This window comes from Leuresthes tenuis, unplaced genomic scaffold, assembly GCF_036924035.1.
Source record: "Leuresthes tenuis unplaced genomic scaffold, fLeuTen1.0.hap1 SCAF_3, whole genome shotgun sequence".
NCBI classification, from domain to species: Eukaryota; Metazoa; Chordata; class Actinopteri; order Atheriniformes; family Atherinopsidae; genus Leuresthes; species Leuresthes tenuis.
In genome coordinates, this window is record NW_027325357.1 from 3,233,270 (window position 1) to 3,259,853 (window position 26,584).

Consider the following 26,584-nt stretch of genomic DNA (forward strand, 5'->3'; position numbering starts at 1 on the left):
GGGAGTTTGTTCAGTAAAAACCGGGTGAAAAGAAGTCCTTGAAGGTTTCTAACATCAGGTGTCGGCCGAGTGGACCTCGGTGCTCTCAGGGCTCTGAATTTTTGGTCTCTGGTGGGGTTCAGAGTCATCGCTTTGCTGCTTCTGCCATGCAGAAACCTGGTCTTCTCCCTCTGGCGCCTGACCCTTTGTTTCACACTTAGTTTTTCTCTCTTAGCCAGTGGAAAAGTTGAGCTGCATTTCCTTTGTGGAGCTTCAACATTCAGGTTGCTTGTCAGATAAAAATAGATCTAAAGAGGTTCCCTGTTGCACTGAGAAAAGTTTCATATCCCACAGGGACTAACTGATAGTGACGTCTCACCTGCTGGGTCCCTGTTTGGATTTACCGGTGAAAGTAATGCAAGTGAAACATTTTGATGACCAAAATTTACCAGAAATCTGACGTCTGGAGATGATTTGAGTTCATGAAAAGGAAGAAACGATGGACAAAGGTCTGCATGTGGGTCATGAGATAAAATGACCTATCTTTTGGTGCTAATAAAGCTCACGCATGATACAGACGCACACTTTGATGCCATTTTCCAACCACAAATAAAACAACTGCTTTCAAAGGTAATCAGAGCAATTCCTGCCACATTTATGGAAACATCTTTGTTCAGTTTAGAATGAAAAATAATGAATAATCTGTATGTGGATTTGTCAAAAAATGTATGGTTCCTGAAACTGATCTTACCCATCGAGTTGGATATCAAATCATCGAGCAGATCCATCGGTTGTGAACATAATCGTTGGTACTTTGCTGCTTTTTGCCGAATCTGAACAGCGAAGCTGAAGTAGAGACGGTCTGAGGCTCGTCATGAAGCCTAAAAAGTCTTTCTTCCCGTCGGTTTTTGACTCTCGGATTCTCTGACGTGCAGTCAGAGGCAGAGCGGGCGGCAGCGAAAGGGTTACCATGGCGACCACGTGTTTACGTCTGCCTCCCAGCAGCATCGGCACAGAGAGCCAGTTTCCATGGCAACGGCCCTGATACCCACTCCTCAAGCCAACTGGCGACGAGGCCGCTGAGCTCTCTGAGCTCGCTGCTTGAGCGCTTGTGTGGGTGTGTGCATGTGCGCGTGCACGTGCCCGTGTGCGTGAGAGAGATTCATTGAGATGATTCCTCATACCTGTGAGAAGCGGAGCATCTGCAGTGGTCTCACGCCACAGGGCAGTCGTTCTGCAGCACTTCAGCTGCTTCCTTTAACCACACATCAACGTGACAGAAATGCGCACGCCACGTGCACGCCACGTGCACGTCAATGCAAAACTGCAAAGGTGTCACTTAGCCACTCCACATCAGCCTGAGCAGGTGATGCCGCTTTGTTCACAGCGGACACAACAGACTAATGAGGCTGGATCCCGGCTGCTAAGCACCGGCTCTCTGTGTGTTTTGGACTTGATTTGAAGAAGCTGCACGGGTCTCTGGCTGGATGTCAGAGACGTTGGCCCCATATGAGCCACCTGGCAGCCTCAGGACCCCGGATGGGGGCCTTCCTGGTTCCAGAGTCCAGGCTCAGGGCTAAAGGTGACCGGACCTTTGCTGTCGAGGCCCCTCGACTTTGCAGGACTCCTTTTAAATCGCTTCTTAAAACCCATTTCTATAGACTGGCATTCATGTGACCTTGTCTTTTATAAATGGAATAGTTTATTTAGGTTGTTTTTAGTCTTTTAAACTTTTATTCCCTGTTTTTTCTGCTCTTTTGAAAGGTGCTGTATAAACAGAGTTTGTTCTGTTATTATTATAAAATCGGACACTTCTGCATGTGTACGAGCTCAGTTTGGATCTGTGGATGTTCGCTTCTCCACCTGAGCAGCAGCAGCCATGTTTTGGGGGGGGGAAATCAATGGGTTTTAAAAGTCCTGTCCCTCTGAAGCGTGTGAATCTTCGTTTTCATCAGCTGTGCTCAGAGCCCAACCTCATGATAGTGATAAACCTCGCCGGCTCGTTTCAGAGCCTGTGCCAAGCGTAAAAATATGCTCCAGCTTGTGGTGGTGACATTGGGACGGAAAACATACGGATGATGAGCAGCTTATCACGTCATGTGCAGATGGACAGAGCCCACAAACAGCAGCGTAACAGACGGCGGCCCAAAGAGTGCACGGGACAGTGTGTGTGTTCAGCACTCAGACAGCTGGTAGCTGATACCTGCAAACGGAGTCACCGATTGGTTCTTGTTTTTATGCCTGCAGTTTATATCCCGGATGCAGCCAAACTATTGTCCATTATTGAATTTAGCCCCGTGTTAAATGATTATTCAAGCTGCAACTCGTCATCTGAAGCAAAAAGTCAGTTTCACTGCTGTTTTGAGGACTTTGTGAGCCTCTGTTTTGCCATCTGTTAGATAACATTAATCCCAGTTATCTGAGCATATTTGTCTGGATTTTATGTCGTGCTCTTAGGGGCAACGCTGCAGTAATAATGTCTGTGTTTTATAGCTTGTTTTGATCGGAATCGAATAGGAAATGATTTTTTTGCTGCTTTTGATTTATGTAATTGTCATCTTCAGTTATAGATAACTCTCCAACTTGACTCAGTAAACCTTAGATGCAACATTTGCTGCTTTAAGTTTAGTTTGAGGCCTTTTCTAACATCGAACATGTTCTCAGCTGGACCTTTTCGGACGTTTTGCATACTTTAAAGCAACCTGGTTGCAGTTCAGTCCCATGTAATCCACGTCATGTGGAGTTGAACATACGACCAGAACAGCAGATTTGTCTTCGGAGCCTTATTTAGACGTTACGATTCGAGCCTTTTGTGTGCAGAACATCTGCCCGGCTGACATGCTGTAAAGCCTAATGTTTGATAGCTCAGCTTTTCCTCGTTATAATCATTATTATTCATTATGAAGGAAGACTTTATCTCCATACTGTGTCTCTCTGTGGAGTCCAAACAGAACCTCACTGTGATGAGTACAAAGCAGTGTTCAGGCCGATATGTTGGACAGAACCACGGTGTCTCTGCAACTCTGAATCACTTGATGTTACTCACTTCCTCTTGACGTCACATGATCTCACAGAATAAACCCTCTGTCTCCACATGAGGACATATTAATAAACCACTTCCTGTTCAGTTATGATGCTCTGGTTTTGGGTCCGACTCATCCCGAACACCCAGGAGAAATTAAAGGACTTGGAAGCTGTGTGTCATGGATAGATCCACTTTAAGGGGACAGTCTGCACCTGCCTTGCAGTATAGATCCCAAACAGGCATCACATTATAACCACCTGTGTAATAAGGAGTAGGTCCTTACGCCACTGAGGCTGCTCTGACCAGTCAGAGCGTGGACAAAGAACACCTGAGGATGACCCGGAATATCTGTTTCAAGGGTTTTTGTTGTTTCTTAACACTGACTTTACAACAGATGAGAATAGTTGCCATAAATGGATACAAATAGTGTTTAATTGGCTTTGAAGGGATTTATTCATGAAGTGTTTATATGAGCTTGTGTCTGCCACTGTTACTTTATGAGGCATCAGCTGGACGGTTTGGGAACCTCTGCTTTAAGCCCTGTTGTCATGGCCACGGTTGTCCTGCTGGGGGAGGCTGCTGTTGTCATGGCAGAACACTGTATTGCACCGAGATGAGCAGTGGTTTTAATGTTATGGATCACTGGTGGGCTGTTCCAGGATGGAGTGAGCTGGGACTTTTTGATGAGAATATCCGTAGAAACACGGATGAACCTCCAGCGTTTCTAAGATAGATGCATTTCTGGATCAGGATACTCATGCATGTAGTGAGCAGCGGGGATTTTTCTGGCTACATGCAATCTATTCTTCAAATAAAACCATCTTTGATTGATGACACTTGATTTATTTTGATTAATGCTTTGTCAGCAGAGACTTTCCCATGTTATAGATCATAAATATAAAAAAAAATACATTTCAGACTTCCTGACTTGCTTCTTATACATGTTGCCACCTTTTGTACTGCGGTCATGATGGGAGCCAGTTGGGACTCTGCAGGGGGGGGGTCTGGATCTTACTGCAGCGTTGCTTCTTCCACATCTGAAGGGTGCTACAGTGACAGGCTGTAATGATAAGACGGAACAATGAAAACTGCCTTCATGCTGGATTTTATTGATGTTTTCTCACAGAACCCGAGGTTCTTCAGTGGATGCAGACTCCACAACACGCTGTAGTTAACCTCGCTCGGATTTCTGTAATGTTGTGTTTGATATGAAGAAGGAAAAGGCTATTGAAGCATCTCTGCATTCCTGATCAAAATGGATTTGATGTCTTTTACCCGCTTGCTGTACTGACCTTCAGGTCCACCCACTAGTCATGAATATTGATAACTGCAAGCATTTATGCAGATGGCAGAGACAATGCAGCGTAAAAATCTGAAATAGATGGATGGAGGCTGAAGTTTGGCCAGTCTGCAGTTTCCTCTGACTTCTGCAGCAGCAGAGCATGTGTTTTAGGGTCCAAATGACTCTCATGGAGTTATGTTCTATGGCTGAGAAACCCGACACATGTTTTGGAGACTGGGAGTTGAAGGTAGAGATTCAGCATGAGGATGCTGCAGGCAGTGGTGACACAGACTGCTAAGAGCCTGCCGGGGTGTCTCTGTGGTGCTTAAATAGAGTTGGATCCTCCTTACAATTACAGCTATGGCAGGATTTCTGTGTGTGAACACCAACGCACACTTCCTGTAATTACTGATCCGGTCATTTGTAATATTTCCATGCGTGTCGAGCTGTGTTCAGCTGTAAGGTGGCCGGACATTGGCTGGTGGGATTGTGAGTAAACGATGATGTTTTAACACTGACTTCGGCCTGAGAAGCACCTGACCTTCATTGTGTTCATTACCGTTATCATCCGAGCAGCTTGGGCCTTTTTCAGGGAACATTTCTCCAATAGAAATGCTCTGATGGCAGATTTCTTAATCAGTTGGTATAAGTTTGACGATAAACATAATTATTCATTGAATTTTCGACTACCATGAACATTGACCAGGGATCAATTTGTCAAAAAGTAGATGGGAGGTATTTGTTCAGATCCCAACAGTAAAGGTACCTTCATGCACCACATTATAGGTTTTTCTTAGACGATGCAGCCTCTAAATAAGGCATTATCTGTCTTTATTTCACCAATACTTTAAGAAGAATGAATGAATGAACGTGTGCTATAGCTCTGTTAGCTCATAGCTGCTGTGTTGTTGTTATTGGCGGCTATCGGGGGGCTTATAGAGGGCTTTCTACACACTCGTCTACTGGGATTACGTTGTCGACGCCCCCCTGCAGCACAGCTTATTTACTCCGTAAGGACGTCCATCGTACTCAAAGTTGTCGTCCACGTTGTCAAAATCTGATAAATATCCTGCCATGTTGCACAAATCGGTAGCAAACTACGTATGGTCAGCTTTAGGTCTTTAAGGTGTTAGAAATGGTCAGCTTTGGGTCCTCAAGGTGTTAGAAATGGTCAGCTTTGGGTCCTCAAGGTGTTAGAAATGGTCAGCTTTGGGTCCTCAAGGTGTTAGAAATGGTCAGCTTTGGGTCTTTAAGGTGTTAGAAATGGTCAGCTTTGGGTCTTTAAGGTGTTAGAAATGGTCAGCTTTGGGTCCTCACAGTGTTAGAAATGGTCAGCTTTGGGTCTTTAAGGTGTTAGAAATGGTCAGCTTTGGGTCTTTAAGGTGTTAGAAATGGTCAGCTTTGGGTCTTTAAGGTGTTAGAAATGGTCAGCTTTGGGTCTTTAAGGTGTTAGAAATGGTCAGCTTTGGGTCCTCAAGGTGTTAGAAATGGTCAGCTTTGGGTCCTCACAGTGTTAGAAATGGTCAGCTTTGGGTCTTTAAGGTGTTAGAAATGGTCAGCTTTGGGTCTTTAAGGTGTTAGAAATGGTCAGCTTTGGGTCCTCACAGTGTTAGAAATGGTCAGCTTTGGGTCTTTAAGGTGTTAGAAATGGTCAGCTTTGGGTCTTTAAGGTGTTAGAAATGGTCAGCTTTGGGTCTTTAAGGTGTTAGAAATGGTCAGCTTTGGGTCCTCAAGGTGTTAGAAATGGTCAGCTTTGGGTCTTTAAGGTGTTAGAAATGGTCAGCTTTGGGTCTTTAAGGTGTTAGAAATGGTCAGCTTTGGGTCTTTAAGGTGTTAGAAATGGTCAGCTTTGGGTCTTTAAGGTGTTAGAAATGGTCGGCTTTGGGTCTTTAAGGTGTTAGAAATGGTCAGCTTTGGGTCTTTAAGGTGTTAGAAATGGTCAGCTTTGGGTCTTTAAGGTGTTAGAAATGGTCAGCTTTGGGTCCTCACAGTGTTAGAAATGGTCAGCTTTGGGTCTTTAAGGTGTTAGAAATGGTCAGCTTTGGGTCTTTAAGGTGTTAGAAATGGTCAGCTTTGGGTCCTCAAGGTGTTAGAAATGGTCAGCTTTGGGTCTTTAAGGTGTTAGAAATGGTCAGCTTTGGGTCTTTAAGGTGTTAGAAATGGTCAGCTTTGGGTCTTTAAGGTGTTAGAAATGGTCAGCTTTGGGTCCTCAAGGTGTTAGAAATGGTCAGCTTTGGGTCTTTAAGGTGTTAGAAATGGTCAGCTTTGGGTCTTTAAGGTGTTAAAAATAGTCAGCTTTGGGTCTTTAAGGTGTTAGAAATGGTCAGCTTTGGGTCTTTAAGGTGTTAAAAATAGTCAGCTTTGGGTCCTAAGTGAAACAGAAGGCATTTTTTGGCATTTTTTTCTTTGTTTTTACCTTTCCAGGCTTCATGGCAGAAGCATTATATGGAGAACCACTCCCAGCACTTTGTGAGACACACCAGATCATTTGATAGTGTTGAGGGTGTCGGGTGGTGTAGCTGTTCACCAAAAGGCTGCAGCATCCTGCGGGTTGATGGAGGAATATTCTGCATATTAAGTATTTAGTCACAGCGTGATTCATACATCAAAAAGCACGTGCTCAGAATGTGATTTATTTCCTTCTTTTCACATTAGTCCATTTTTACTGACCCACGTAATTGTTTTCTTCTATTACTCCACCCTTTCTCCTTTACTTCTTTTCTCCTAAGAGTTGAACATTATTTTTCAAACTTTCCCAGTTTCTTTTCTCTGTTTTTCCTCCGATTTCGTGGCGTCTCATTTCAGCCTTTTACCTGTCCGTCTCATACGTTATTTGAGTGTTTTTCTCAGTGAGGTGGACCACCCTCTTGGCTTTTTTTCCCTTGTTAACAGCCTGGGTTGCTCCACCAAAGAGCTGAGAGTGTTAACTGCTCTTTCTGTTAAGCCTCCCTCTGTGGGCAGCTGTCCTCCTTGTAGGTTTACTGTGTTTCACATGCATTTTCAACACTATCTCGCACATTTACAATCATCCATTCACAACACTTCTAAACCCAATCTTACTTTTGTGCAATGCTAACATTTTACTTGGCATTCGGATCCCTTTCTTCTCATTTTGTTGCTAATTTGAGCCAAATTGCAACAACAGCCAGGCTGTTAAGCAGAGTGTCAGCGTATGCAGGTCAGTGGGAGTGAAATATTGTTGAAATAAGGGCAGGAATGTGTGCATGGTCTGAACAAACTGCAAAACAAAGCTCTGCCTCTTATGAATGAGTCTCAAACTAAAGAAAATATGAAACATGTCTGCATATTTGTGTGTTATCATATCAGTAAACAAGGCTTTTCTACCTTTTCCCCTCAAAACTCCCGACAGCATGCCAGCACGAGTCAGCTGTTTTCTACACTGGGTTAACAGGCACCGTGCATCAGTGGTTTCAGGTATTCTCTCCTGAAAGCGTGTAAAGATTCTGCATACGGGGATTTTCAAGTGTAGTCAGAGCTCTTAGCTTTTGTCTTGAAGCTGAAGGAGCTTCCATGTCGTATCCACAGGCTACAAAAGTTAGAAAAACAGAGGTGTTAACTTATTCAGTTGTAAATTAGCTGTTTGAGGACAGATGTATCAAACAGCCGATGAAATTCTCTGAGCTCCCTGTGTATGGTCACGGGTTCAAAGCTTAAACTGCGTTCTGGATGTAGTTTCTGATAAGTTTAGTTGGTTTAGCATGATGATGTAGAAGCATATTACTGAAGCTATTTCTCAGTATCTTACTGATAATAAACACTGAATCAGTGCATGATGGAGATGATGGCAGCGAGTGGCACAGCGGCATGTTACAGTGGTTCAGACATGCTGCGTTCAATGTCCGTACAGAGCATTACCTTTTGTTACTGTGTGCTTATATCAAGGTTTTACTTTCACAAAGTTCAACAAAGTAGAAAAAAGAAAACCACTTTATTTCTTAGTGCCGTAAGGACCTACTCCTTATTACACAGGTGGTTATAATAGGGGCATTCCCACTGTAGGAACCTTTTGTAGTTCCTATAATCTTTTCAGGAATAGGGCTGTTTTTTTCGTGCATTCGGACATACAGGAACTAGGGACCACGGCCCTCAGTTCCTAGAACCTTTTCAGGAATGGGGCCGTTTTTTTCGTGCATTCGGACATACAGGAACTAGGGACCACGGCCCTCAGTTCCTAGAACCTTTTCAGGAATGGGGCTGTTTTTTTTCGTGCATTCGGACATACAGGAACTAGGGACCGCGGCCCTCAGTTTCTATAACCTTTTCAGGAATAGGGCGTTTTTTTCGTGCATTTGGACATACAGGAACTAGGGACCGCGGCCCTCAGTTTCTATAACCTTTTCAGGAATAGGGCCGTTTTTTTCGTGCATTCGGACATACAGAAACTAGGGACCGCGGCCCTCAGTTCCTATAACTTTTTCAGGAATAGGGCCGTTTTTTCGTGCATTCGGACATACAGGAACTAGGGACCACGGCCCTCAGTTCCTAGAACCTTTTCAGGAATAGGGCTGTTTTTTTCGTGCATTCGGACATACAGGAACTAGGGACCACGGCCCTCAGTTTCTATAATCTTTTCAGAAATAGGGCCGTTTTTTTCGTGCATTCGGACATACAGGAACTAGGGACCGCGGCCCTCAGTTCCTATAACCTTTTCAGGAATAGGGCCGTTGTTTCGTGCATTCGGACATACAGGAACTAGGGACCGCGGCCCTCAGTTTCTATAACCTTTTCAGGAATAGGGCTGTTTTTTTTCGTGCATTCGGACATACAGGAACTAGGGACCGCGGCCCTCAGTTTCTATAACCTTTTCAGGAATGGGGCCGTTTTTTTTGTGCATTCAGACATACAGGAACTAGGGACCGTGGCCCTCAGTTCCTAGAACCTTTTCAGGAATAGGGCCGTTGTTTCGTGCATTCGGACATACAGGAACTAGGGACCGCGGCCCTCAGTTTCTATAACCTTTTCAGGAATGGGGCCGTTTTTTTGTGCATTCAGACATACAGGAACTAGGGACCGCGGCCCTCAGTTCCTATAACCTTTTCAGGAATAGGGCCGTTGTTTCGTGCATTCGGACATACAGGAACTAGGGACCGCGGCCCTCAGTTTCTATAACCTTTTCAGGAATGGGGCCGTTTTTTTGTGCATTCAGACATACAGGAACTAGGGACCGCGGCCCTCAGTTCCTATAACCTTTTCAGGAATAGGGCCGTTGTTTCGTGCATTCGGACATACAGGAACTAGGGACCGCGGCCCTCAGTTTCTATAACCTTTTCAGGAATGGGGCCGTTTTTTTGTGCATTCAGACATACAGGAAGTAGGGACCACGGCCCTCAGTTCCTGGAACCATGTTTGGTATCTATACTGTAAGGCAGGTGCAGACTGTACCATCGTCACCCCTTAAAGTGGATCTATCCATGACACACCACACACAGCTTCCAAGTCTTTGATTTTTAATTTCTCCTGGGTGTTCGGGATGAGTCGGACCCAAAACCAGAGCATCATAACTGAACAGGAAGTAGTTTATTAATATGTCCTCATGTGGAGACAGAGGGTTTATTCTGTGAGATCATGTGACTTCAAGAGGAAGTGAGTAAGGTTTTCTACACTTTGGTGTGTAGGTGTTGGATTGAGGCGTGTTGTTGGCCGATACTTTACCTGAAGTGACTGATAAAGAATGAAACATCTGGACAGGGATAGGTCTAGTTTCTGAGGTTAAAATGTGGGAAAACTAGATTTAACCTTAAGGATATTTGTGGGGCGGAAATATCCAACAAAGAGAACAATATTTCTTTTGAGCAATTTCTGAATGCCTTGACGGAGGCCAGAGTGCCTTGACTTTTAGAAAAAGCTGTGAAATATTTATTTTTCAGATAAATCAGACCTTTTATTAGTTCCACAAAGGAAAATCCTTGTGTTGTTGTTATCAAATCTGGAGCTTGTCTCCTTCAGGGGGTCTTATTGTGTTTTTTTTTTTCAATTTAGAAAAATGATTGAGCTTGAACTCTGAAATTAACTCCAAGTATCTCTTTAAAAATCTCCTTAGAAGTCTGAAAGTATTGAATTTTTGAATGGAAACTTCAGACGACATTTAAAGACACAGCATATGTTTATGTGATGATACTGCCTGAGAAAACGCTGTTTAATGTTAAATATTAGCTAATAGAGGCCAGCAGACGGGAAGCAACATCAGGTTTTCTCACCTGAGAAACTGTCTGGTGCCTTTGTTGTAAAATGGTTCAGTTTTTTCACTGCTGGCTGAAAACAAGGCTGATGATGCTGAGCTTTAAAAATCAAGAACATTGAAAGAAGAAAACAGTCTGAGGAACTGCAGAGCAGGTCGATCATTTACTGCAACAAATTAATAGAAATCATTCTTATTGTCCTACTAATAGTCACCTTTCTGTGAGTTTTAAGTAAAATCATGGAGGTTATGACGAACTAAAAGCTGGTTGCTGATAAAGTTTTATTTAAAGATAAGAAATAAAGGAGCAGAAATGAGGTGAAATTACCAGTTAAATGACTCAGCATCAAATACACGTCCACCGCCTTAATTACATCACATATTACAACTGTTGGAAGGGTTCAGATGTGAAACATCTGCATAGAAAGTGTTCACTCTGGGCGTTCTGCGACAGATGTGTGAATAACCTAATTTCTTCTGGTTTCCAGATGTTCACTGGCCTCCTGAAGCACACGCCACCTCCGGCCTCTCCTGCTGCAGCCTCTTCCTCTGCCTCGGACCAAAACAGCAACGCACAAACCACAGTTCCCACAATCCCACGGGGACACCTGGTTGTGGGCCCCAAGGACCAGCTCCGCCTCCTCACCCCCGTGGGCAGCACGGCAACATCCAATCACTGCACCCCAGCCGCAAAGCACGCCGGAGGAGCCCCGCGGGCTCCGTCTGCACTGAGCGAGGAGGATGACGGAGGAGGTGGAGGCAGGGTGAAGAAGAAAAGAAAGAAAAAGGACAAGAGAGAATGGGAGAAAGGAGCAGCACAGGTGGAGGAAAAAGAGAGCAACAAACCAAAGAAACGAAAGGAGGAGAGGGCGGCAACAGTGCTCACACTGAGGAGGAGCAAAGAGCCCAAGGAAGGCAAAGAGCGGAAGGAGCGCAGGACCAAGGGGAAGGAGGGCAGAAAGGAGTGCGAGACGGGGCTGAGGAATGTGGGAGGTGGGAAAGCGTCGGGTCCTGCACGGGCCCCCGGACCAGCTCAGGTGCCTGTTAAGGTTCCCGGCAAGAGAGGAAGGAAACCGAAGGTCAAAGTCCTACCTCCTGTTCCCGCGAATCAAGGTTTGTGGGGTCTGAAGGGGCTTCTTTTCAGTGTGTCCGAGCTGATGGCCGCAGTTTGAAATGATTTAAACCTAACGGCCTGTTTTTAAAGAGGCGGACAGATTGCTCGTTAAGTTTTAATCTGAGAATATTTTACGATTTCTATTCTCAAATATGAGGATTTGGGACGTTTTTAGAACGTTTATTTGAGTCTTGGACTTGAACTACGTCATTTTTTAATCCCTGAACCTCATCCTAAACTCGTCTTTCTGTGGAAACTCAGTCATGGGTCGAAGTGAAGGGAAGTTTAAGATGTTTTGTTTGGAATATCTTAAAATTAAGATATACAAATGGAAGTTGAATTCCTCAGTTTGTAAAACATTTGTGACCAAAATTATCTTAAAAAAACCACACTCAGTATTTAACTGGCAGATATTTATTTATTTACACCCCTGAGCAGGAGGAAAAGGGTATAGACAATTAAAAAAAAGACATTTTTAAAGATAAATTGACCAAAATGGGCATTTTTTAGAAACTAGTCAGCGCACCAACTCCTTTATGAACGTCATGTGAGTCTGCAGAATAGTTCTTAGCTAACACCGAGCTCAGGGCTCATCACTTCCATGCAGGACGGCCTTTTTCTGTTTGTTTGAGTCTGGATTAACAGCCATGTGGATGCAGCTGTGTTTGGATGGTGCGGCAGGTGTCATATCTGTGCTGAAGTGGGTGATGGTGAAACAGAAGAGGACGGAGGCTCCTGGGTTGTCATCGGATCAGATCTACAGTTTACAGTTTGGAGATTCTGAAATAACATGAATATTTTATTCTTAACATGATGACAGAATTGTGTTAAAACAAGACCTTCAAATACAGTTTTATATGAGTCAGTTTTCTCTTAAGCACGAGAATCACCTGAGCTTTGTGTGTTTTTACCTGCAGCTTTGCTGTAGAGTGCAGGTATATCCCTTTGTGGGAGGTTTTCGATGGGAGTAATCTGCTCAAAGGTCTTCAACAGCTGTTAAAGTTCAGGGCTTTCTTCTATAAAATGAATCTGTAAATGCTTGGCTCTGTAATTTTCCCCAACATTTGGTAAGTCTCTTTCCTTTTGGAGCTGCAGGGCAAAGTTTACAGAGTCTTGTTAAGTTTTGACTGAATAGTTGGACCAGCTGGGCTGGGTTTCAGATGTTGGATAACGGTAAAAAATGGCTTTTGTCGTACTTCATATTAGTTGATTGAGCGAATATCGGTTTTCTGTGAAGCAGATTTTACACACTGTAAGTTGATCAAAGCTAAAGTTTGGCCAAATGTCCACATTTTTCATCAGTTAGAGTTGAGTTTTGGCCAATTTCAGTGGGATTTTACCCTCATATTCCTCCCATAATTCAGTGCATGAGAGCTGTGTAATTGAACTGCTTTTCTCTTCAGTTTTACAGCAGTCAAATGTAACATCACAACGGAAATTTGTTGTTCCGTCACAACTGGACAATCATCTGATAGCAATAGTAGACGATAACTTTGTGTTCTCAGATGTTCCACATCTGGATTGTGTCTCATCCTAAATATCGAGACACATTCACACTTCTAACATTTAGGGTGAATTTATTGGGAAAAATGCACTATAATCGTTGTTTTCTTGAGCTTAGAACAAGCTATTTACACTCACCGGCCACTTTATCAGGAACACCTTGATAGTAAAAGGTTGGACCCAATTTTGCCTCCAGAACTGCCTTAATTCCTCATGGCATACTTTCAACAAGGTGTTGGAAACGTTCCTCAGAGACTTTGCTCCATATTGACCTGACAGCATCACACAGCTGCTGCAGATGTGTCGGCTGCACATCTATGATGGGAATCTCCCGTTCCACCACATCCCAAAGGTCTGTTGGATGGAGATCTGGAGACTGTGGAGGCCATCGGAGTCCAGGGAACTCATTGTGATGTTAAATGAACCAGTTTGAGATGATATGAGCTCTGTGAGATGGTGAATTATCCTGCTGGAAGCAGCCATCAGAGGATGGGACGCTGTGCTCATAAAGGGATGGAGATGGTCAGAAGCAATACTCAGGTAGGCTGCAGCATTTAAACGATGCTCAGCTGGTACTGAGGGGCCCAAAGTGTGCCAAGAACATACCCCCCCCCACACCATTACACCAGCAGCCTGAACTGTAGCTACAGAGCAGGATGGATCCATGCTTTCATGCTGTTTTCACCAGATTCTGACCCGTCCATCTGAATGTTGCAGCTGAAATGGAGACTCGTCAGACCAGGCAGCGTTTTTCCAGTCTTCTGTTGTCCGGTTCTGGTGAGCCGGTGTGAATTGTAGCCTCAGTTTCCTGCTGTCAGCTGACAGGAGCGGCACCCAGTGTGGTCTCCTGCTGCTGCAGCCCATCTTCTTCAGGGCTCCACCTGTTGTGCCTTCAGAGATCTGCTTTCTTTGGTTGGAACGAGCGCTTATTTGAGTTCCTGCTGCCTTCCTGTCATCTGGAACCAGTCGGCCCATTGACCTCTGACCTCTCACACCAACAAGGCATTTTCACTGGATATTCTCCCTTTTTCGGACCGTTCTCTGTAAACCCAGAGGTGGTTGTGGGTGAAAATCCCAGCAGATCAGCTGTTTCTGACACACTCAGACCAGCCCGTCTGGCACCAACAACCATGCCACGTTCAAGGTCCCTTAAATCCCCGTTCTTCCCCATTCTGATGCTCGGTTTGAACTTCAGCAGGTTGTCTTGACCACCTCTACGTGTTTAGATGCAGTGAGTTGCAGCCTTGTGATTGGCTGATTAGCTGTTTGTGTTAACAGGTGATTGAACAGGTGAACCTGATAAAGTGCATCTATACAGACGGGGCTTAGATGCCTCATTACGGTCCAACATGTTCTGACAGTGGTCCTACAGGGAAAGGTATGCATTTGGTTGCAATCTACGTTTTCACCGCTAGATGTCGCCAAATCTCAAACTAAAATAACTAGAAAACTTACAGAATCAACTAACTTTTGTTAGTTTTATTAATGTGTGTAAAAAGCTGACAGATCTGTTCTGAAAGCCTTGAGCTAAAAGGTCTTCAGTAATGAAGATGTGATGACGACTGTGTTTGTTGTCGCTGTAAACTGGCTTTTGAACCCCGTTGAACATCTGCAGGTTTAAAATCTCTCATCTCTAATGTCATTAGTGCGCTGGAGGCAGCTGTGCACGGTGCGTCTCGCCGTGTTCAGGTGGCAGCCGCAGAAAAGTAAAAAATGTAGCTTGAGGAAGCGATTGAATGGAACATTTCAGATTTAATTGATGAGATGATGAATGTTCTATTCTTAAATGCCTCTAAATCATGACCAGGCACGTCAGGAGAAATGACTGTTATTATGGGCTTGTTGGACTTAATTAGGACTAAGTACGCCTGTATATTTGCACATGTGTGGGTGGGAGCATTAGCATTCTGTCAGAGTACAAAAGAAAAACTGCCTGCAGGAAACAGGAATGATCAGTGATTGGTGGAAGATGCTGCTGTGGTGCTTGTCTTTGGCTGAATGCTTGGATGTGTTCTGGATTACTGCCTTTTTATATTCTTGCCTATTTGTGACGTTTTAACAGCTATCGGTTGGATTTCCTTGAAATTCTGTAGGTTTTAAGCCGGGATGTTGTCAGGACTGGCAGCTGAAGAATGGTCCGAAGGGGCTTGCTTTCTCTTAATCCCTTTTATTTTCTCCTTTCACCCCTGCAGCAGCCCCATCTGTCACCCAGGTTCATGGCACCCAGGCTGCCCAAAGCCACGGAAAGAACCAGGCCAACAGCAAGATGCCCGCCCCCTCAACGCCAAAACAGAGGGGCCGCAAACCCAGGTAGGACTTTGGGACCTTTGAATCCCTTTAGATTTTATGCCATTATGTCAGAGTTCCTTCTAATCTTTTAAAGTGGTCCCTCATCAATAGTTCTCCAGCTTTCTGATGGTCTTTAAAGTTTTTCTTTGGACATTTTCACTCATTTTCAGTCCTTGTACCTGAGCATTTTCAGAGAAATATGTTTTTTCTCTGTTCAGCCACTTAACTCTGAGCTATGAACCATTCAGGCAGAAAAAAGGCTCCTAACTCAAGGGATGAACCAGTGTTGTGTCGACACAGAACAGACAACTTAGCAAAGAAGCCATTTTAAACTGGATCTTTAGGCACTTTGTTACTAGTAGCATCATTTGTTCCCATTTCTTTAGCTGCATCTATGAAAAACAGCAAAGAAAACACAGTTTGACAGACAGAAAATAGGATTTCTGCAGCAACAAGGTGATTCCCAAAGAGATATTAGCTGAAAACTTGGCATATCTCAGCATGGTGTGCAGTGTGTCCTTAAAACATTTGAGGAAACTGGACAAGTGGAGGACAAAAGAAGAAGTGTCAGGCCTAAAAAACTATCTCCAGCAGATGAACAGGATCTGAAAGTGATGTCCTTAAGAAAGAGGAAAAAATCCAGCTGTGACCTGACAGGACCTGAGAGATGCATCTGGACCTTCAGCTGATCACCAGTTCTCAGGCTGCAGAGAAAGAGTTGACAGAGGTTGTGTACAGCTGTGTAATTGGTCCTGTGTTCTGCTCTCTGGTGGAATTGCACAGATTGCATTTCTACTTCTCGATGAAGCAAACTGAAGCGTTATTGGCTGTGACGGTCCGGTTTACTGTGGCTTTACTTTGTGTTGTCCTTGTTAAAGCTGTTGCTGTTAGCTGTGCACATTTTAATCCACCAGTGCTGGCTTTATGTAGTCAGTGTGTTTATCCGTAAATATTTCAATGAGGCGGCGTTCACGTTCCTTTTCCGGGGAATACCTCTCTTTCTGTGTAGCAAACAACCATTTAGAACCGAACATTTTCCTCATTTTGCTGAGTTAAAATGTTTAAAATCGGCTTTTGGCTCCTTAGCAGAAGATCTGGTGGGTGTTTTTTGTTTTATTTAGGAATAGAATTGAAGCAGAAACAGGAGACGATGATTTATGTGCAGTTTTGCATCCGTATGCACAGCAAATCATGTTGTCACACGAGCTTAACTTACATGTGGGACGAATCGTGCATCAGATTGGGATTTAACCCTAAAAGATTGTGATATGACAAACCTAACAGCGAGGTTATCTTCTCCTGATGTCAGCGACACCTCTTCTTGCCGAGGAAACTCAACTCCAGGTCCACCAATCAGTCTTATCAGCTCTGCACAGAGGCGTCTCTGAGTCCATGTTCACTTAGAAGATAACAGCCTGGATTGGTGCTGGGAGCCACATCCACCTTAATCTGAGCCCTTTGGCTGTCAGTAGAAGCACTATCACTCTGCTGCCCATGTTTGCCTCATGTTATTATGTCACAGCTGTCAGCGGCTGCCTGTCAGATCGCAAAGACCCCGAATTTACCCCTAAATACACAGAGGAAATGGATCCAGGATAAAAGAAAATTAAATTTTCTTTCAACAGAATCATCAGCGTGAGCAGCAAAGTCATTAGACTGGAGCAAAATCCATTAAGTAGCATCTGTAGCACATGGTGTGAAATTAAGGGACTAAGAACACTCAATTACTGCACCCATGACAGCCAACACTGTCTGTGGACATTTCCAGGCATGTTCAAACACAATTAGGTAGATTTTCTTGTTTTCTGTTCTGTTTATTGCCCGTCCGGGCTACATAAATAGGCAGTTATGCTTCCACTGAAATGAACCAGCGGCACTGATTAAGTTGTTTTTAATAGAATTTTAATTGCGGAAAGAAACAGAAGATGAAAAGTAAAGCGCACCAGCAGTAAAAAGCCATCATGCCCAACAAACCACACAGCTCCTCTCTGTACTTTATTAGGAAATATTCCACTTTATAAGGAAATATTCCACTTTATTAGGAAATATTCCACTTTATTAGGAAATATTCCACTTTATTAGGAAATATTCCACTTTAATGTTGCAGTGTGGAATCAGCAAATGTGCAAAGGGGAGTTTTAACCACACCAGTGAGTACCTGAATGCACCGTAGAGTTTGAAAAATGAACCGATAGGATGATATTTGGACTTTGAGATTTATGAAAATGCTCCAGGATGAATATTTTTTCCCAGTTTTGCTGAATTTGTGTCAGAGGTTCATAACTTAGAATCAAAGGAAGCTGCTTCCTACACAGTCGGCTCACAGGGGAGTTTTAATTCCCAGTTCTCAGATAAATAAGCTGATCTGTAAATCAGTTCATTACGATTTAAATACGAGGGGAAGGACGGGTTTACGTTTTGGATTCATTTGTCACACAATTCTCCGTTCCCCGTCCTCCCTCCCGCCTCTTTTTGGTCTCTCCTCTTTCCCAAACTGTTCTTTACTCCTTGTTTTAAAGGTGTTATTCCACCGTTTTTTCTCAGAAAGTGAGAGCTGTTTATCATGTAGAATCAGGATTGAAGAAGCTGTTAGAGTCTGGTTTTTTAACCTTTGGTAGTAATACGGTTTATTATCAGCCCACTTTGAGAAACACTAACCTTAAAGGGGAACTCCGGTATTTTTAAACCTTATTTCTGGCATGAAATACGTTCATCTACTCACCGAGAACAGTTTGGTGAAAGTCGGCGTCCTTCGGAAGATATTTAGATAACTGGAGATCCATATAACGGAGTGAACGGGGCTTAGAGGATGCAGCCTCTAAATAAGGCATTATCTGTCTTTATTTCACCAATACTTTAAGAAGAATGAATGAATGAACGTGTGCTATAGCTCTGTTAGCTCATAGCTGCTGTGTTGTTGTTATTGGCGGCTATCGGGGGGCTTACAGAGACACAGACAGTCTTACAGCACCTCTTATCATACACTATATTGCCTAAAGTATTCACTCATCCATCCAAATAATCAAATTCAGGTGTTCAAATCACTTCTACGGCCACAGCTGTATAAACCCAAGCACCTCTGGATGCTGCAGACTGCTTCTACCAACATCTGTGAAAGAACGGGTCGCTCTCAGGAGCTCAGTGAGTTCCAGCATGGTACCGTGACGGGATGCCACCTGTGCAACAAGTCCAGTCCATCGCTACAGACCTCCAAACTTCATGTGGCCTTCAGATTAACTCAAGAACAGTGCGTAGACAGCTTCATGGAATGGGTTTCCATGGTAACTGCATCCAAGCCACACATCACCAATGCATGGGATGCAGTGGTGTTGAGCAGTGGAGACGCGTTCTCTGGAGGGACGAATCACGCTTCTCCATCTGGAAACCTGATGGAGGAGTCTGGGTTTGGCGGTTGCCAGGGGAACGGTACTTGTCTGACTGCATTGTGCCAAGTGTAAAGTTTGATGGAGGGGGGATTATGGTGTGGGGCTGTTCTTCAGGAGCTGGGCTTGGCCCATTAGATCCAGTGAAAGGAACTCTGAATGCTGCAGCAAACCAAGAGATTTTGGACCATTTCATGATCCCAACTCTGTGGAAACAGTTTGGGGATGGACCCTTCCTGCTCCAACATGACTGCACAAGGCAGGGTCCATAAAGACATGGATGAGCCAGTCTGGTGTGGAAGAACCTGACTGTCCTGCACAGAGTCCTGACCTCAGCCCGATGGAACACCTTTGGGATGAATTAGAGCAGAGACTGAGAGCCTTCTGTCCAACATCAGTGTCTGACCTCACAAATGAGCTCCTAAACCTTGTGGAAAGCTTTCACAGAAGAGTTGAAGCTGTTATAGCTGCAAAGGGTGGGCCGACATCATATTAAACCCTACGGATTATAGAATGGGATGTAACTTCAGTTCATATGCGTGTAAAGGCAGAATTCTTTAGGCAATATAGTGTAGATTCTTGGCCATATCAGCCAGCCTTCCCTTGGAATCAGTGTTAGAGAAGCTGCTATAGCACATTCACCCTGGTTTATAAAGTCTAGAAACTGCTGTCGTTCTTTTGGAAAGTTCAGGAGGCTAAACTCTAAACTCCTGTAAACCTTTACAGAGAGGCAAAAGAGAGCATCCTCCCTGGAAACAAATGAGCAAGTGGCTTAAGTAGCAGACTTTACATGACAAAAGTCACGCAGTGGCATCTGATGCTGAACCAACTGAGGTGCAAGCTGTGAATTTACAACAAAAACTGTTTGGTGACTCAGTAATTCACCAGAGCTTGTTTTAGGACATACAACTAAATTTAGAAATGAGTCAATGAAAGCAAAGGAAAGATGCTCCTCCCATCTTTCAGTGAAGGATGGGAGGAGGATGGAGAACGAGCAGAGATGCAGGAGGCCTCGTGACTGCACTCAGGGTCATTTCCAGGCTGTGCTCAGGTCATGTTCTGTTCAGATAAAACCAGTCAAAAGAAGATTAGAAAAGCCTCATGTGGTGCAGGTTTAATTCCATCTTAATCTGCAGCTTTGTCTTTTCACTGCTCTCTTTGCCAGAGTTTGATTGTGGAGCAGAGAGGTTAATCCTGCCTGGTCTCCCTCCGCCAACAATTCTTCTGCCACAGAAAAAATGCTATTTACGCGGCCGTGAGGCGTGCACGAGCACGTGAGCGTGCAGCGGAGGGTGTCGGTCTTATTTTCTGGGATGTATATTGTTCAGAGGCGGCATCTTTATCTGTGAGAGTTCCCACGAACGGGGCCAAACATGCCTGTTCAGGACAAGTCGGTTCCCAGTTTAAAACCAGTGTGATGCCACAGCCAGACACTTAGATAGTGTGGATGTTTGTGTCTTCTTTCCTCTCCTCTGCCTGTACTTGTCTGATTTTAAACTTGCAGCCGGAAGTGATGAAAAAAGACATCACTGGGCACAAATCTCGTGTTTCAGCTCCAAAGTGCAGGCTTTAAATGTGGATTTATGTATTTCTCGGTCCTTTTCTGCTGCTGATCTAAGGTGAGCTGGAGGTAAACGTTCCTCTGCAGCTCTGACAAGCTGCTGGTCTCCAGGGAGACTCTGTAGTCACAGCCACTTCCCTTTGAACAAAGCGGAGGACGATAACCACTTTTCACTGTGTCAGTAAGAAAATAATCTCTTGTGAGTTTCCCCATGAAAGGGATGTGATTATGCCACAAATATGCTAATCAGTGACTTTCACAGTCCCGCTGGAAGACAGGAAACACCCGGCTCCTTCATTCAGAAGATCTGTCTTTGTTCAGTCAGCAGTCGGTCGTTATTTCCAATTCAAACAAAGTACGAGGATGAAATATCCGCCGACTTTCCAGTGAAAAACGCCGCCGCCGGAGCTGCTAATTACTCATCAGATTTGTGCTCTTCACAGAGATCCTGGAGCAGCGCCGGTGGAGAAGAAGAAGAAAGGGAAGAGGAGAAACCAGGAGCTGGCTGTTCAGGAGGGGGCGGAGAGTGACGACACTACCTCAATGTCAGCGCTCAACATGGGAGGAGAGGACAGCCAGGACCCGCTGGACAACGCAGTGAGTGCTCAGCGAGGGCCGCTTTAATCGCTTCGTCACATTCATCTGCTGCATTTAATGACGAACCCACTGTTTTTAGGCTGTCAAACGATGTAAATGTTAGGACCTTTAAGACAGATGCATTGTGGGTAATGTGGTTGTGATGTGGCTGATGTTGGGAAATGAGATTATATCACTCATAATCAGCCTTTAAGCCCAGCTTTCAGCTTCAAACCTCAGTGTCTCTGAAGCTGCTGCTAACCAGCCTGCAGCCTGCAGATTCTCTTCTTCTTCTTCTTCTGTTATTCTACTTTCATCTCACAGCATCACCTTCCTTTCCCACCTCTTCACCGTAATGTTTTCTCACCTTCTCACCCTCCTCTTTGCTCTTCTCACTCTGGTGTTTTCTCTCCCTTCTTCAGAAGCGGCGCTCAGGCCGACAGGTCAAAAGGAGGAAGTACAACGAAGACCTGGACTTCAAGGTGGTCGACGACGACGGAGAGACCATCGCAGTTCTTGGAGCCGGTCGCATCTCGGCGCTCAACGCCACGGCGCTGGCGTGGCAGGCAGAAGTAAGCGTGGACCCCGACTCCCGCTGAGTTGTTGCTCTTTTGTTTTAAATCTCACTCAGTGGGGTTACATGAGGCTAAATTACAATAAAACTGAGCTATTCAGCTCATGTAGACACCTTAATCTGACAAGAAACGGATCTGATCGGGTTACTTGGGATCGAATTAAGACCCCGAGATAACTCTAACCAAATGTGCACGTAGACGACAGCTCACTTTAGCTATAGTTAACCTCAGAACCAAGCAAATCAACAAATAATAAAAGCTTTAAACTATTAATCAGCCACTGAACGGGTTCCAGTTTCACCCTTTTTCACGGTTACATGAGCGCCATCGGATCGGATTAATGGCTAAATTACAATAAGACTGAGTTATTCAGCTCATGTAGACGCCTTAATCTGACTAAAAACAGATCGGATCGGGTTAAGACCCGAGATAACTCTATCCAAATGTAGACGACAGTGGATCGGATCTACTACTACTCTACTACATTTTGGACGTGTGGAAAAACATATCTTTTACACACCCATGCCATGGTTACTAACTGCAATCATGTGCTTTGATTCAACGTGAAGGTGATTAAAAATGACTGAATGTGTGCAAATTGTTCTTTAAAGTCCCAGGAAATCTTATTTAATACATTTTCATGAATATCTCCTGCTTTAACATCAGTATCCAACCCAAAAATAACCGAAAAACTGCGGCTGTCCTGATGATTTTGGCAGTAATCTTTAAAATGTGAGCCCCTCCCATAAACCCAAAAGGAAAATCATGACATGAATTCTTTAAACGGCGTTTCCAACATATTTGTAGAAACAAAAACTGCTTATTGCTGTACAGCTAAGTAAACCTAAAGGAAAACCAAGTCAGTGCGGTTACATGCAGGCCATCGGATCGGATTAATGGCTAAATTACAATAAAACTGAGTTATTCAGCTCATGTAGACGCCTTAATCGGACAGAAAAACAGATCGGATCGGGTTAAGACCCGAGATAACTCGATCCAAACGTAGACGACAGCGGATCGGATCGAGTGTTCTGCTCCAGATTTTTTCCCGGGATCGTCACCCGGAAGTGGAAGGAGACGAAATTCCTGTTGCTGTCGTCAGAAAGAAAGAAACAACGCGATGGAGAATGCTTCGTTGTGCATCGTCTGTGCCATAACCAGCTCATCACAGATGGAGAGGGACGCAGCTTCACCTCGCTCTGCGTTCGCCATCTTTCTGAATGCCTGAGTTTGTTGTTGTTGGCGGTGAAGACGTCAACAGGAAGTGGCTCTATTAGCGATAGCTGAAATGGGGACAGCGCCACCTATCGTACCGGGGTATGACATGCTTTGTGCCAGTGATTCCATTCATTCACCGCCATATATCCAAGGATAATTACCCTCAGATAAGGAGCAGAACCCAACTGTAGCTGTAATCCAGTTAATCTCATCATGGAGACCCACTGAGTGAAGCTTCTAAGATCAGTTTCTGCTGAGGCTGAATTGTAGGATCTAATATTTACTTTACACTTAAAATAAAACAGTAAGTAACACTTTGTCTGTAACGCACATGTTGGTTTGACTGTAAGACTTATCCTTTTACTGCTGTATGAACACAGATCGTCCCCCCAGCAGCTCAGCTTCTGTTTCTTTGTTTCAGGAGCCGCCCGAGGACGAGGCCAACATCATCGAGAAAATTCTCTCCGTCAGAATAGCGAAGAAAGAGGTAAAAGAGAGAAAACCAACACGCCAGCTTTCCCTCAGACCTCCACACGCTCATGTCTCTTCTTCTGTCTCTTTAGTCTTCAGCAGAAGACCCAGCAGAGGAAGCTGAGGAGTTTTATGTCAAGTACAGAAATTTGTGAGTATCTTTTCACGGATATTTCAGGCATTTCTAGTGTTTTTTTGAGGATAATTCACACATCTGTCGGTCTCTGGCCCAACAGTGACTGACAGTGTTGGACTTACTGTTACCTTCTTGAAATATGATTAAAAAAGCTGAATGTCCATCTCTTGTTGTACACTTGGAGACTTTTCCGGGCTTTCAAACATCTTTCCAGTTATTTAAAAAACGGGCTGAATCAAGTAGCTCTGCTGGTTGTTTTCAGGGGGACTCAAAGGTTGTCTTTTTGAGCAGGTGTTTTGTATCGGGTCCATCGATAATGACTCTCCTTTGCTGGCTCGGTGCTCCCAGAGCACGGAGGCACAGGCTGCTGCTCGAGCAGCTCAACCAGGTCCGGAGTCACAGTGACTCTGCTTGCTTTTCATTAGAGATGCAGAAAATGCCCCTAATTTAATGTAGTCTAATAGAGCTCCAGTGTTGGCTGCTTTAGTCTTTTAGTGAAACCGGATCCAAGCAGAGGGTGCAGCAGGTTTGGATGCCCTGTTTTCCCAGTTCGGTCAGTTTTAACCTTTCTTTATTTGCTGGGTGAGCTCTTAAAGAATAAGAATCGTGCCTTTGATTTGGATTCAAAAAGATTCTGCAGATTCAGAAGCCTCACTTTGGCGTTTGTGACAAACAAACGTGGGTCAGGGCCTACTTGAAACTTTCTCCTCTGCTGGATGGGTTTGTGTTGCCGGGGGTGATGCTCCCCTCGCTCAAGCCAGCCATGTTGTGGTTGAAGTCCACTCTGAGATGACTGAGCTCTTCTCTTCAGGAGTCACGGGGGGCCACTAAAATCCCAATAATTTGAATTTAAGGCCTTTAAAATGTCTAAAATTATCTTAAAATTTCATAAAATGTCTTAAATGCATTTTTGAAAGGTCTTAAAAATGTGTTATTGTTACTTTTATTTAAAACAAATGCATAAACTTCAGACTGCTGTAGCATTGATGTTGCGCTAAGCTAACTGACTTCACAACACATTGTTCAGTATTTTCTCTTTTCTTTTCTCTGAAATGCTGTAAAACAGGGCGACCGCTGAGCAGAACATGTTGGTGGGAGTTAGACGAAGCATCGAAGCTGCTTTTTTGTAATTGAGTTATTCGAGGAATCATTTCAGCCCTGAAGATGCTTCACTTTTTCCGATAAAAAGCCAACAAAGGCCTCGACTTTCCAAGATTTGTAAGAGTGACTTTTTTAAAGGTAAAATCAGTTTCCTGAAAAGGATTTGGATTCATAAAAGGATCCACCCTTGAAATTAAAACACACCACACAGTTGATGAGATTACTGATCAAGAAGGCCTGAACCCTGAAATATGCCTGAAGAGAAATGCTCTTATGACGTTTAACGTGCACCTCCCAAAGATTCCAACAACACGCCGCGGTGGGCTGTGATTGGTCGGCTCAGAACGTAATTTCCGGCAGTTGCCTTTTCCGGTTTTAATGGCTGTAGACGGCGAAGTGATCGAAATGATCTAAAGTGCATTTGTTCATCCAGGCTGTAAATTCACGCTTCAACATTTGCAATTTAAGCATTTGTTCTTCAGTATTAATGAGCTCCAGCTGCAAATACAGCTGCTCCACCTCGGTTGCCGTTGGTTACTGTTGTTAACTGGGACTGGAAGAAAAAGCAAGGTTTGGGCTATAGCCTGAAACCACACAAACACTCAGCCACACCCCCCTACTGGCCTGGTGGTGAACTGCAGAGCAGCTGTTCCCTCGATGCAGAACTTCGAATGCTCAGTGAAGACGTCACATTCTGGAAGAGTATAAATCTAGTTTAACGTCACGTGCACTGACACATGCATGAAACTGATGAGAAACCCTGACGTGATGATATTAGAACACAAAGTAAATCATGTTACTGTCATGTCTCCATTAATGTGGCCCTTCACAGTCCTCTTCTTCTTCTTCTTCCGAGGTTCACAGTAGAACAAATATGAGTTCACAATAGAGAGGCTTCTGGTGTTTTTAGTCAGGTTGTGAAATGGGTCTTAAATTGTCTTCATTATGGTCTTAAAAAGTCTTGAATTTGACTTGTTGAAACCTGCAGAGACCCTGTTATATGACCTAAGTTGCCCTGCAGCCGCGCTGTGTTCCTCAGGCAGAAGCTGATCGGGGGGGGGGCTCAGCTCCTCCAGCCAGTCGGAGCATCTCTGGAGAATCTGGTGTTTGTTGCAGCACTTTATATCTTTTGGCACCTCAGATATACAGCAGTTATCATGATTGTGATGAATTCTCTGGGGCTGATGAATAAAACATCTTGAGTGTGCCTGAGTTGGACTAAAACCGATTGGATGAGAACACTTGTTCATGCCTTTATTAAGAATGATGTATTCTGTAATTATAAAGCTACAGAAAGGGGTTTGTAATGTAAAAAAAAAACATATTTACTATAAAATACAGACCGGGCGGGTCGGTACCTGCAGTGTAATTTAATTTTGCCCATTTAATGATTGTGGTTCATTTCTTAGATAAGCTGGACAAACTGCAGCCACATTAACAGCATTTCCTACATCACAAAAATCCACTTTTTCCCACTTCTGTAAGATTCGTTTTATCTGGTGCACAAAGATGAAATCACAGCCTCATGATTCTGCATGTTGTTGACTTCTCATCTGGTCTGTCAGCTGGTCACAGTCACTGGTTTATATCTGACCACATCAGTCATTTGCATCCTTAGGTTCCATGTTAGGCTGAACAAACTGATTTAAACGTCTGTAATAGCTGTCAGGATACATTATTGGATTTAATTAAGAGCATTTTTCTTCAGATTTCAGAGCAGGATTCTTTGTTTTTACGCTCAGACGCTGCGACGGCTCTTCCTCACACTCAGAAAGTCTGTTCTCGTGGTTGAATATGTTCTGCTTCACCTCAGAACTAACCTCAGATTCACTTCTGCTCTCTAATCGTTTTAACTGCGTCTAAATTTAGTCTAAAAGTGAAACGTAAGAAGCCGTTTTACTCACAATGTTCAGAAGACGTCTAAATGAAGACGAAGCCCAATTTTCAACGTCTTTTTAAGCTTTTTTTGTGGAGGGAGGGTCCCAAAATACGAGTCCATCGTGGGAAATGTCTTGTTCTCCATTTTGAGCCCTTTTTTAAGCCTTTGTGAAGCTCTCAGATGTTCTCTGCTGACTCTCGGGTTGCTTTTAATTGCTTTTAAGCCAGAGATCATCAGATAAATCACGAAAATGCGACGGCCTCCTTGTGGGTGAGTTTTTTTACATCACAGCA

The 26,584-nt window shown here is 44.0% G+C and overlaps 1 protein-coding gene across 6 annotated transcripts in view; it reads left to right on the forward strand.

Moving 5' to 3' along the window:
- chd6 (chromodomain helicase DNA binding protein 6) overlaps nt 1-26,584 on the forward strand; it is a 112,334-nt gene that overhangs the window by 27,248 nt on the left and 58,502 nt on the right. For all 6 annotated transcript variants that reach the window (XM_072381437.1, XM_072381438.1, XM_072381436.1 and 3 more), the window contains exons 3-8: nt 10,974-11,598; nt 15,295-15,412; nt 20,779-20,932; nt 21,334-21,483; nt 23,126-23,191; nt 23,268-23,326. In XM_072381437.1, the coding sequence (XP_072237538.1) occupies nt 10,974-11,598; nt 15,295-15,412; nt 20,779-20,932; nt 21,334-21,483; nt 23,126-23,191; nt 23,268-23,326 (1,172 nt within the window). The remainder of the gene's footprint in view (nt 1-10,973; nt 11,599-15,294; nt 15,413-20,778; nt 20,933-21,333; nt 21,484-23,125; nt 23,192-23,267; nt 23,327-26,584) is intronic.